Source organism: Scomber japonicus, chromosome 7 (assembly GCF_027409825.1).
Source record: "Scomber japonicus isolate fScoJap1 chromosome 7, fScoJap1.pri, whole genome shotgun sequence".
Taxonomy (NCBI): domain Eukaryota; kingdom Metazoa; phylum Chordata; class Actinopteri; order Scombriformes; family Scombridae; genus Scomber; species Scomber japonicus.
In genome coordinates this window covers 27,753,080-27,765,404 of record NC_070584.1, presented here as the reverse complement: position 1 = coordinate 27,765,404, position 12,325 = coordinate 27,753,080, and the positions used below count along the sequence as shown (strand labels likewise).

At 37.9% G+C, this 12,325-nt stretch overlaps 2 protein-coding genes across 2 annotated transcripts; one reads left to right on the top strand and one right to left on the bottom strand.

Annotated features, from left to right (window-relative positions):
• Nucleotides 1-344: 344 nt before the first annotated feature.
• On the bottom strand, nucleotides 345-1,756 carry LOC128362281 (trace amine-associated receptor 13c-like). The gene is made up of 2 exons (XM_053323022.1): nucleotides 1,587-1,756; nucleotides 345-1,155 (listed from the first exon to the last, which is right to left on the bottom strand). The coding sequence occupies exons 1-2, from the start codon at nucleotides 1,754-1,756 to the stop codon at nucleotides 345-347; spliced, it is 981 nt and encodes a 326-aa protein (XP_053178997.1).
• Nucleotides 1,757-7,930: 6,174 nt separating this feature from the next.
• On the top strand, nucleotides 7,931-12,264 carry henmt1 (HEN methyltransferase 1). The gene is made up of 9 exons (XM_053323021.1): nucleotides 7,931-8,014; nucleotides 8,203-8,315; nucleotides 9,094-9,228; nucleotides 9,380-9,562; nucleotides 10,124-10,310; nucleotides 11,071-11,281; nucleotides 11,496-11,565; nucleotides 11,803-11,960; nucleotides 12,080-12,264. The coding sequence occupies exons 1-9, from the start codon at nucleotides 7,931-7,933 to the stop codon at nucleotides 12,190-12,192; spliced, it is 1,254 nt and encodes a 417-aa protein (XP_053178996.1). The 3' UTR covers nucleotides 12,193-12,264.
• Nucleotides 12,265-12,325: the final 61 nt, after the last annotated feature.

Here is a 12,325-nt window from a genome sequence, read left to right as displayed (position 1 = left end):
GCACAACTTCCAGTATGCTGTAAAAGGCGTTAATTACTGAAACTATGAGATTCCTTATGTCTGGGCATTAAGGAGACTTTAACTAAATAATGCATTTCATTTTTTCCTGTGATATTTAGGCCACAACCTTATCTATTATACAGCAGATATTGTTCTTGTGCAGCAAGATTTAACTGTATTCTATGTATTCAATGGTTTCTAAATACAAGCTGTTCAATCTCCACTGGGAAATTAAATATAGTTTATTTGACTTTTTGACAAAACAAACAACCCCCCCCCCCCCCCCCCCACAAAAAATCAGTTTCACCTCCAATTACATTCAATTCACTGTATATGGCTGTTTTCTATAATATCTTGACCTCACAGGAACCTGGTTGCAGTATTTGAAAGCTGACAATGATTTTAATGGATTTTCTAAACCATGGGTAGAAAAAGGCATAAATTAGAGGATTTAAAGTAGAGTTACAAGAAAATATCCAACTTTGAGCAGATGAACCATCAAATGTACTGTCCTCTCCTGCTAAAAAAGGACAGTACAACGGACACAGACAAACTATAAACACAAGTAGGACAATGCCAAGAGCTCTAGCAGCCTTCATCTCAGATTTCCTTGCAACTACAATCAGAGTTCTTGATTTGACAGCTACAATTTGAGACCGCATAACACGTGCCTGTGACACAGCCACCACAAACACTCTCATATAGAGAACAATGATAACAGTAACAGGGCCAAAAAAAGTGACAATAAAGTCTACTATCCATGATATGGAGCTTATGAAAACTGTACATTCTTGGGAGCAGGGATTGAACATATATTTTTGGGACATGTTATCTTTCAGGATTATGAAGTTATAGATAACGGAACAGAGCCAACACAAAGACACACAGATTTTAGCTCTTTTCGTTGTTATCATGGAAGAATAGTGCAGAGGAACACAAATAGCCACATAACGGTCCACTGATATGAGCACCATGCTTCCAACAGAGGAAGAGGTGAGGATAAAGCTCAAAAACAAAAAGACATCACATGTGATTTTACCTGGAAACCAACAGGACTGATGGATGACGATTTCAGTTGGCATCACTGTAAGACCCACAAGCAAGTCAGACACAGCCAGGGAGAGGAGGAAGACATTGGTGGTGGTGTGAAGCTGCCTGGAGAGAAAGATTATGATTATGACAAGTAGTGGTAGTTTCCTGACATGCCTCATATTCAATTCTTAATACAATGCAGATGAGGTTAAATCACAGCAAATAATGTGAAAATACAGAATATTTTACATTTATAGACTCAATAATATGAAAACTAAACTGCTATTGTTACATATGTATACAGAGAAGCCAAATGAGAATGAGATTTTTTATTTACAGTACTACGATCTTTCTCTAGTTAACATTTTTAAAAACAAGTCCATAAACCTCGTATGCAGAGTGGAGTCAAAGTTGGTTTTATAGCATAGGATTTGAAATACATAATTTTATGAAAACTGATATTCAGCACTTTTCCCTAAAAGTTAAACAGCCCCTACAACTACACCTGTTGTTAAACACTACTAGCTGTAATAATTCAAAAAAAGTATCTCTGCCTGAAATGAGAGATGGAGATGACCACCAACAGGTTGAGTGACACAGTCAGCAGAACGATGTAGTACGACAGTGTTTTGATGAGTGTGGCTTTGGGAGAAACCAGCGTTGATATGCAGGAGGTGTTGAGAGGAAAGATGCAAAGCTCAACTTGTTCCAATGTCTCTACCATCGTCCGAGAATGTGATGAGGGAGCTGCTGAGGTCTTGCAGCCCTCTGATTCACTTCTTCATGACATTAGTTATTTAACTCTTATCTTCCTCATTTTCCTCATGCTGCCTGAATCCTCCCCCTTTTTGTCGTCATACACTCCCATCTTGCTCCGCACAAACTTCTCCATCTCACCAACTCACCAACTCTCTTCCCCATTTCATCATTTTCTCCCCCAGTCTTACACCTCATTTAAACCACTTTCTTAACCATATTTGTATTCTCACTACTAATATTTCCAGACATTGCCAGAATGGATGTAATAATACTATGTTAAAGAAATCAGAAGCCCAAATGTCATAGACCTATGGTGGTCTACCAAAGAAATAGAAACAACGAATCCAAACCACTTAATTGTTCCAAAGTCCCAAATAAATATTAAGTCCAGGCCATAGTTTCTTCAATAAATATAGCGTTTTATATTATCCATAGGTCATCCCCACCCCATTCTGTTATGGTGAGTCTGCAGGTGGGGTATAGGGGTGGGCAGTCGACTCCCTTAGGCCTCCACTCATCAAACAGTAAGGACATCTATTAAATGTTTCTAAAAATCTAAATTGTTGTTGCAGTATATGAAGGCTGAAAATTAGTTTAATGGATTTTCTAAACCAGGGGTACAAAAAGGCATAGATCAGAGGATTGAAACAGGAGTTACAGTAAAATAGCCAATTTAGAGCACCTGACCCATCAGTTGTAGTGTCCTGTCCTGCTAGAGAAGGACAGTAAAATGGACAGAGACAAAGTATAAACACAAGTAGGACAATGCCAAGAGTTCTAGCAGCCCTCATCTCAGATTTCTTCACAACTACAGTTTGAGTTCTTGATTTGACAGCTACAGTTTGAGACCGCATAACACGTGCCTGTGACACAGCCACCACAAACACTCTCATATAGAGAACTATGATAACAGTAACAGGCTTGAAAAACTTGACAATAAAGTCTACTACCCCTGATATGTAGCTTATGATAAGTGTACATTCTTGGGAGCAGGTATTGAACATGTTTATTTGTGACAAGTGATCTTTTAATATTATGAAGTTATAGATAACAGATCCAACAAGAAGACACACATATTTTAGCTCTGCTTGTTGTTATCATGGAAGAATAGTGCAGAGGAGCACAAATAGCCACATAACGGTCCACTGATATGAGCACCATGCTTCCAACAGAGGAAGAGGTGAGGATAAAGGTCAACAACAACAATAGACCATATGTGATTTTGTCCAGAAACCAGCAGGACTGCAGGACAACTGCAGTTGGGTCATTACTCTGCTGCTCAAGAAATTACCATATACTCTAAAACAGGCCAGGGAAAAACAAGGGTGGATAAATCTCTTAAAACAACTTCTACCTCAGATCACTGTATGTTCCTGAAGCTCAGCCTTGGTCAGCAAGCCTTCTGGCATCCTTACTGGAGTCACATATAATTTTATCTTTACAATAATAATGCAGCCTGTACATTGCAATTTGAGTGATCTGTATTTTCATTAAAAAAATTTAAAGAGTAAGTTTGAAACAAAAGGTGTTCCTTTTTTTCTATTTTTGGATTAAGTTATACATTTAGTAGATGAAACCATGAATGTTTTATAACATATTTGAAATACTAACTTATTATTTTTTAACATGTTTAAACAGAATATGTCTTCATCTTCACCTCACAGGTTTAGATAAAGTAGGAGACTCCAGTCCCTCTATTAACAGCATTTTAATAATTGCAAATTCTTAATAAAAATCTCACATTGTTTATGTCATTTTTTGTGTCATACTTTTAATAATTACAGAATAGGTACCTGTATAATGCATATGCATAACTTCTACTGTGTTGATGAACATAGACCTAGATTACACAATTCATGACATTAATATATTTGGCCATTCAATAGACTTTAGCCATATAATGCTTTTTTTTTTTTTTTAAGGAAGTAGATATTTTTCTGTTTTTAAAGTACAATAATATTAAACTGTAAGAATACTTATTCAGGTAGTCTTTTTGCTGTCCTTTCCATCAACACTGTGGTTTTACTGTATCCTTTAAAACATATGCTGAACTGATGTGTCGAGTTGATAAAACAAAACCAAACAAAAATCACTTCAACTTCATTTATACTGAATTTACACTTAAGTAAGTCAGATATATATTTTTTTTCTATATGATCTTTGTCTTACAAGAACCTGGCTGCAGTATTTGAAAGCTGACAATGAGTGTAATGGATTTTCTAAACCAGGGGTAGAAAAAGGCATAGATCAAAGGATTTAAACTGGAGTTACAATAAAATAGCCAACTTAGAGCAGATGAACCATCCTCTGTAATGTTGTCTCCCATTAGAAAAGGACCGTAGTATGGACACAAACAAACTATAAACACAAGTAGGACAATGCCAAGAGTTCTAGCAACCCTCATCTCAGATTTCTTCACAACTACAGTTTGAGTTCTTGATTTGACAGCTACAATTTGAGACCGCATAACACGTGCCTGTGACACAGCCACCACAAACACTCTCATATAGAGAACAATGATAACAGTAACAGGGCAGAAAAAAGTGACAATAAAGTCTACTACCCCTGATATGGAGCTTATGAAAACCGTACATTCTTGGAGGCAGGGATTGAACATGTCTATTTGGGACAAGTTATCTTTCAGGATTATGATGTTATAGATAACAGAACAGACCCAACACAAAGACACACAAATTTTAGCTCTGTTTGTTGTTATCATGGAAGAATAGTGCAGAGGAACACAAATAGCCACATAACGGTCCACTGATATGAGCACCATGCTTCCAACAGAGGAAGAGGTGAGAGTAAAGATCAACAACATAAAGAGAGCACATGTGATTTCCCCTGTAAAAAAGCAGGACTGCTGGACAACTGTAGCTGGCATCACTACAACCCCCACAAGCAAGTCAGACACAGCCAGGGAGAGGAGGAAGACATTGGTGGTGGTATGAAGCTGCCTGGAGAGGAAGATGATGATTGTACTGATTAGTGGAAGTTTCCTGATGTACCTCATATTCAGTCCATGACAGAAAGCAGATGAGGTTAGTTCACAGCAAATATTGTGAGAATACACAATCATTTACATTTATAGAGACAATTATGTGAAAACCTACATATAAAATAAATATCTACTCTTTCAGTTTAGCAGAATTGGAGATGATCATGACTACTGCTATTATGACACTATTATATAGAGAAGCCAAATGATTACATTTTTTTCAGTTAAGTACTGATATCTTCATCCTGTTTAGCTTTTTAAAAAGCTTGTTTGCAGGGTTGTCAAAGTTGGTTTTATAGCAAAGGATTTAAAAAACAACAACAACAACAACACGCCACCTATACCTGTTATTACATAGTAGCAGCTGTAATAATTCAAGAAAAGTATCTGTGCCTGAAATGAGAAATGGAGATGACTACCAACAGGTTGAGCATCACAGTAAGGACAGCGATGCAGTACAACAGCGTTTTGATGAACGTGGCGTTGGGAGAAACCAGCGATGACATGCAGGAGGTGTTGAGGGGAAAGTTGCAGAGCTCAGGTTGTTTCAGTGTCTCTACCATTGTAACAGGATGTGACCAGAGATATGCTGAGTTCTTCACTTAAATCATTTACATCCCATCTTCTTCATTACATCACCTTTCATTGTACCCTAACTATTTTCCTCTGCATAAACTCCTCCTACTTCCCAACTTTTGCTCTCTCCCATTTCATCGTTCTCCTACCATTAGATGCTTGAGTCTTACTCCAACCAGTATTGGTCCCCACCTATCACCTTGTTGTTCTTTATTTGTTTAGTTATTGCTTGTATTTCCAAACATTGCCAGGATGGATATAATAAAATATTAAAGAAAACACTAAATGTCACAAAACTACAGTCTATCAACAAAATCTCCTTAAGAATGTCAAACCACATAACTTTGAGCAGGTTCCAATTAAAAGTAAGTCCAGAGTAGACACCATTAAAAAGGAATAGCAGTTGATATTGTCCATTATATACTACTAATAATATAATAACTTCATTTATATAATACCTTTTAAAAACAAAGTTTACAAAGTGCTTTGACAGACGAAGCAAAAGCAGTACAATACAAAGCAAGGCACACAACACAGTGGCAAAGCTGACACTGGTGAGATGAAGGTAGAGGGCAATGAAATACAGTAAGGAAATGAATGAAAATATAATATATAATATACATATATAATTAAATAAAATTAGATAAAGTAAAATCAAATGAAATTACATCACATAAAGGCTAGTCTGTAGAAATTACTTTTGAGAAGTGCTTTAAAAGAAGTTACTGATTCTGTGAGCCTTATTTCCTCAGGCAGGTCATTCCAAAACCGAAGGGCATGAATATTTTTTTCCAGGTCACAGTGGGGGGGCATTGACTTGAGTTTGGAGACAGTTCTTAATTGGAGATAACACTGTCAGTGTTGTGACAATGTTAACCATTTGTTCTGTGGATTATACAGAGTGAGATACTCCTTGGAAAGAGATGTTGCTGTTGAAATTTTTAAATGTAATATTTCAATAATGTAAGCACCACATATACACTTGAGTTAAGTTCAATTTAGGGGAACTGACTCTTAAAGGTGTAGTGTGAAAATAATCCAATACATTTTTTGTCAAAATCACAGAATCTCTCCTCACTATCTGCTAGCTGTCCCTTCTAAGTGTGCGCTGAAAAAAAACCCGGTCTCAATACACAGCCTGGGCTCTGAGATTCATCAGATAAAGATGGCTACGTTCACACTGCAGTTATAAGGCTACGTTCACACTGCAGGCCTTACTGCTCAATTCCAAACAAATCACATATGGGTCACATTTGAGCGAACAAATCTGAGTTTTACCATATTGTCTACAGTTTCACTTATATCATACTTAATACAAGCAAATAAAAAGTATATTTGTTTATAATGAAAAGAACAAAAAATATTTGTGGTGAAGGACAAAGATGCTTTTTGTCCATTGTAGCAGTATCACTGTGCCTTGATTCATAAAGCTATTTGGCCTCATTTGTTATTTGGGTGTGTTCTGTTTATTCAGAATATATATGGCTTTTGTGTATTGTAACAGAGTGACTTTCAATATCAGATGTCCATCAATATTTAATATATGTCGCAGAGAAAGCTATTATATTTTTATTGACATAACAACTTCATGTTTGATTATTAGGCAGACCACTAAGGTCTTGAAATCCACCTCAAGTATTGCGTTGGCCAAGGTGCTAACAGGGCCACTACCTATTTCCTATTACATCATGTGTTAATGAGAGAAGAATAATGTGTTTATGTTAAAAGCTGTGTTTTCTTAACACCTTTGATTAGAGCAATGCCTCTGTGGTTTGAGGCACCATTGTTTTTCAAGGATGTGTGAACAGGCTGCTGTGCAATATGGCTCCTAATTTCACATGTTTTTTTCTCAGTTAAGGGACTATTATAGTCTCTTAAGTACTTAGTCCATTTAGGCAGGGAGTTTGTGTTTGTGTGTGGTGCAGTGGTAGACTCCAAACTAATTACATGTAGGCTAAACCTGATAATTAGTGTGGGATATCCTCTGGAAAACAAAAATAATACTTACGAACCAGGTTATTGTAACCCATTACCTAATATCCATTTGGGCCTGTATTAAAAGGGCATTGGTTTTCAAAAAAAAAAAAAAGACAAATTGCACATGGCTCAAGAAATTTTACACAAGTTGATTTTTCCAGCATACATTTTAGCTAACTTACATCATAACCTTAAAGGACAGGTTCACAGTCCTCTTCATATTGACCATTTGAAGATCTTGCACTTCCAAACCTACGTGATGGGGGCCAAAAGCTGCAAACTTCTATGCATAAAAATAAGGTAATATGAAGCCTCTGCAACCCAAATTAGTCAAATCAATGTTAGTATTTTTATTGTCAAAGTCCCTCTTTCACTGCATGGTTTTAAACATTTGACATATTTTACAAGTAGTAAGACAATGGGTCTTTATCTGTCGTATATGTGGCTTTAGCTGGCATTTATTGTCGGATATATAAAAATACTTGAAATGTTGACTGTATTTGAAACAAAACCAGAGGGCGTTGACGGTTAAGAGCACCGAAGCGAGCGCCCCCTACAGGCGACGTGAGTGAGTTGCTTCAATTAAACATGGAGCCAGTGTTTAGCCCGTCGGTTCACAGACAGAGACATCAATTTGTCATCGATTTTGTCAAGAGGAATAAACCTAAAAAGGTAGGTAGTTAAGTTAAGGTCTATATATTCAACACTGAAGCTTGTGAATCAATGTTTTAATCGTAATTAACCACTACAAACAAAGGTAATGCTAACTACAACATGCTCCCAAATTAGCGCTAACATTTTACTGTCCTGCACATGTCATTCATTTCTGACTTGTTTAGCTATCCTGTTTCTGTCCACAGGTGGTGGATTTGGGCTGCAGTGAGTGCGCACTACTGAAAAATCTCAAGTTTTGCCGAGATATTGAGCTGCTGGTTGGAGTCGACGTGGACGGTGCCAAAATTAAAAAGAGGATGTACGTTTGAATGGTGTAATTATATGCATTATCATGAGACTCGTACAAAAAACAGGTACAGGGCTGAATATTTAACCCTTCTTCTATGGAGGCCATTATGCTGGCATGGTTTGGGTCCATATTTGTCTTCAAGAGAACTTGGTCAATGCAAATCAATACAAAGTTTGTTCTGAGTGATCACCTTTATCCTATGATGAAACATTTCTGTCCTGATGTGAGTGGTGTCTTCTAGGATTACAATGCCCCCTATTCAAAGGGCATGAGGGTGTCACTGAATGGTTTGATGAAAATTATGTGAATTTTGAGCTATAGCCATGAAAACCTATCTGAGACATTTAAGACAGTGCTCTCCACCACCACCATCAAAACACCAAATGAGTAATTATCTTTTGGAAGAATACGTTGTTCAATAGTAGATTTCAGAGTCAATGCAGAGGTGCGCTGAAGCTGTTTTAGAGGCTTGTGGCCTCCAATAGCACAATATCACAGTACTGTAAGTTGATAGATTGTTATATTGAGTTTATATCGAGCCTTCTTAACATAAAAGCAGTTAGCCATCTATTTTCTTATTTTTGGCTCCTTCTCCCATCAGAAATGGTGATTATTGTGCTAAACTTCAGACTTAAACTTCACCATTGACCAACATCCTTCCAAACGATCAAGTCTGTTGATACTTTTTGACTCCTCAATTCTCTCTCTTTTATGGTTGACATTTGTGACACCTGTACTGTGATGGGTGCATTAAAATTTTAAGATTCTGCTTGTATGTCCTTTTCAGGCATGACTTGGCTCCTATATCAACAGACTATCTGCAGCCAGGTTACGATCAGCTGTGCATAGAGCTGTACCAGGGCTCAGTCACACAAAAAGACACAAGGTTAAGAGGATTTGATCTGGTGTCCAGTATAGAGCTGTAAGTGGCTGTTTAGCCCTATCAGTATTAATGAGTCTTTTACTTCCATATATTGTCTATTATTTACCCTTTATCCTCTATGTCTCGCCTTGTCTTTGTATCCCTCTGTGTCCATTATTTATCAAAATGTTTCATCCTTGGCTGTCTGCAGCATAGAGCATCTCCATCTTGCTGATGTGGAGCTGTTTTCTGGCGTGGTGTTTGGTTACATGACCCCAGCAGCCGTTATCATCAGCACCCCAAACTCTGAGTTCAACCCCCTTTTCCCAGGACCTGCAGGTTTTAGGCACAGTGACCACAAATTCGAGTGGACCAGAGCTGAGTTCCAGACCTGGTATGATGTTTTAACGGTCCATATGAGACTTTTTAGACAATAGTGGACAGCACAGAACGGAGAGCGTTAAGGAACATGGTAGAGACAGGGGCTGCTAATGGATAAATCCACCTTAAAACACATGAACACAGCTAATTTGTTGTCAGTCTTTCATAATAAGTGAAACATAATTTGAAGCAATCATTTTGCACCACAGACACCAGTTTCTACACTTGGATCAGCCCCTGTTGCCTAAAATGTAAGGCAGTCAAGATATGTGTTCACAAACCGCTTTGTTAATTATCTTAAATTTTTGTCCACATGGCAACCATTTAAACTTTTCAGCCTGAAAAACATGACCACACATCGATAAAGTCAATAATTCTTATTTACAAAATGATACCTGGCAGTCACCAATGTAATATTTTTCAGTTTTCGAGGCTGCATGCCTACTTAGTGAGTTAGGCTAATTGTATAATCATTATTACTCAAATCTCTTCAGTAAGTTTTATTGGTGAGTAGTTATTTATTTATTCACTAAAGATTTTAACTGAGCTGTGTTTAAATTGCATCCATTCTCAGGGCTCTGAAAGTGTGTTTGAAGTATGGCTATGAGGTGGAGTTCACTGGTGTTGGACAGGCGCCTCCAGGACAGCAGGAGAGAGTCGGCTTCTGCTCGCAGATTGGTGTGTTTCACAGGCTTGGGGCCGGAGGTCATTGCAACAGGTTTTTTGGTGATGATGCAGACGATGTGTTGTCATACACACTGGTGAGTAGATTTCTCTCATGTGGCCAATTTGTGGTGGACTTAAATTACCCTTTTCTCTCTCTCCAAAGTTTCACGTTGCCCCCTACTGTCACCATCAAGTAAAGACCAAAATAGTATAAAATCTGTCAAAACAGTGTTTGAGATTTAATATATTGATGTGTATGCAGAGAAATCAGTGACATGTCTCAACCTTCTTGAGTTGAGTAATTTAATCATACCACTGTGTTAATTATATCTAATTAAAATTAAAAAGGAATACTTTATATGACATTGTGAGCTGTATAATTATTTTTTATACATTTTAGAGGCCCCACATTTCTTGATACAAGCTCTGATAGACATGTGAGATCAAGAGTCCTGAAATGAAACTTTTGTATTCACATTAACAGGAAACTGATTTGATCTTTTCATGCAGTGTTTTAGATTTTTGTATTCATAAATGCAGTGTTAATCTGGGCGATTAATAATTCCTTTATGGACATAAAACCCAACACCAAAACTTGAGAACCAGAGGTGACAGTAGGGTTTGTTTTGGAGAAGCACTGAACTTTGTCTCCCTCTGCTGGTGATTGCTAGGAAGCCCTTAAGCCTTTCTTTAAATGCTATAGGACTGAAACCAGCTAGTCTAAATAGGGATCCAGAAGAAATAATCAGGCACAGGACAACCCTGGAGATGTATTTGGATTACTTCAGTGCAATTTTCTGAAACAGTCCATGTACTCGGCTCCAAGCTTTGATATTTTTATCTGTTTGTTTTTAGCTGTATAGCATAAAGTACCCCAGCCTACAAGACAACAACATCCTGCGAAGGGTCCTGGTGAGTGAGGTGGTGTACTGGGCAGAAAAACTGAAGAGGGGATGGATGGAGGAGAGGACTGGTGAGATGAATGGTGCTTTTACACTGTGCCATACTGAGGAAGCAGAAGAAAGTGTGTGTGAGGGCCACATGGACATGGAGGAGAAGCAGACAGGTGAACATCTGCAACCATTTTTGATGTGGAGACAATAACTGAAAAGTTATAGCAGCAGTAGAATTTACCTGAAATGTTTTGTTTTGGACCTTTGCAAGTTCAAGACTTTCCTAGCCCACTAAAATAATGTTGGCTGCTGTGCTTTATTTTTTTAAATTGACATGACTAATTAATGCTGGTATAATGCTTGTTATATTTATTTATTTATGTTTAGATTTGTCAGAGGATGGAGGAGGTGTTTTGACAAAGGGGCAAGAACAACAGGAGTCATGCACATCACCCAGGTGTGTTTCCAACAGGAACAATAAGGCAGTTTGTTGCATGCAGATCATGACCAGGATCCTCGTTTTTGGTGTGTGACATCTGCACCCCTTGTTAAGATCTTGCCCTCTTTGCCAGCACAAGACTGAAACCCATTCACAAGTTATCATTGTAACAAATCCGAAGGTTATAAGATTAACAGGTTAACACTTTCCCATCAGATACTGGATTTGATTGTGTGCTTTTATCTGCGTGGCTAGGTATGTGTCTGTGCCCCTGGCTGTGCTGTGGGCCTGCTGTCCCAAAGTCAGTGTGCTGGGTGGAAGTCTCAGTAATCTCAGACATCTATTAATGGATGACCCTGGAGTCAAGCTGAGCCAAGACGGTTCTGCTGTGCTTGTTTACAATCAAGAACAAGGTATTTTCCACCAGTTGGCTTTAAAAAAAAAAAAATTAAATCCTCCTGATTCATCCTGATTAAACTCCTATCATGAATCTATCAGTTTGAATGTTAAGTGACCATATTTGTGCTTTTAGACCAGGAGGAAGAAGAGGATCATGATCACTGTGATTTGGAGGACAGTGGGTATGCAGGAGCCAACCAGTGCTCCCACAGTGCTGTGGAAGAGGAAGACTGGGAAGCTGTTTGATCCTGAAGATAAAGATGGCAAGTAGATGACTTGAAACCATGATTGATTCACTGCTGGACAATACAAATTGTACCAAATCCCAAACGGCACTGTGGAAAGTATGTTTGGGATTTGTTGGATATTTGAAGAATTA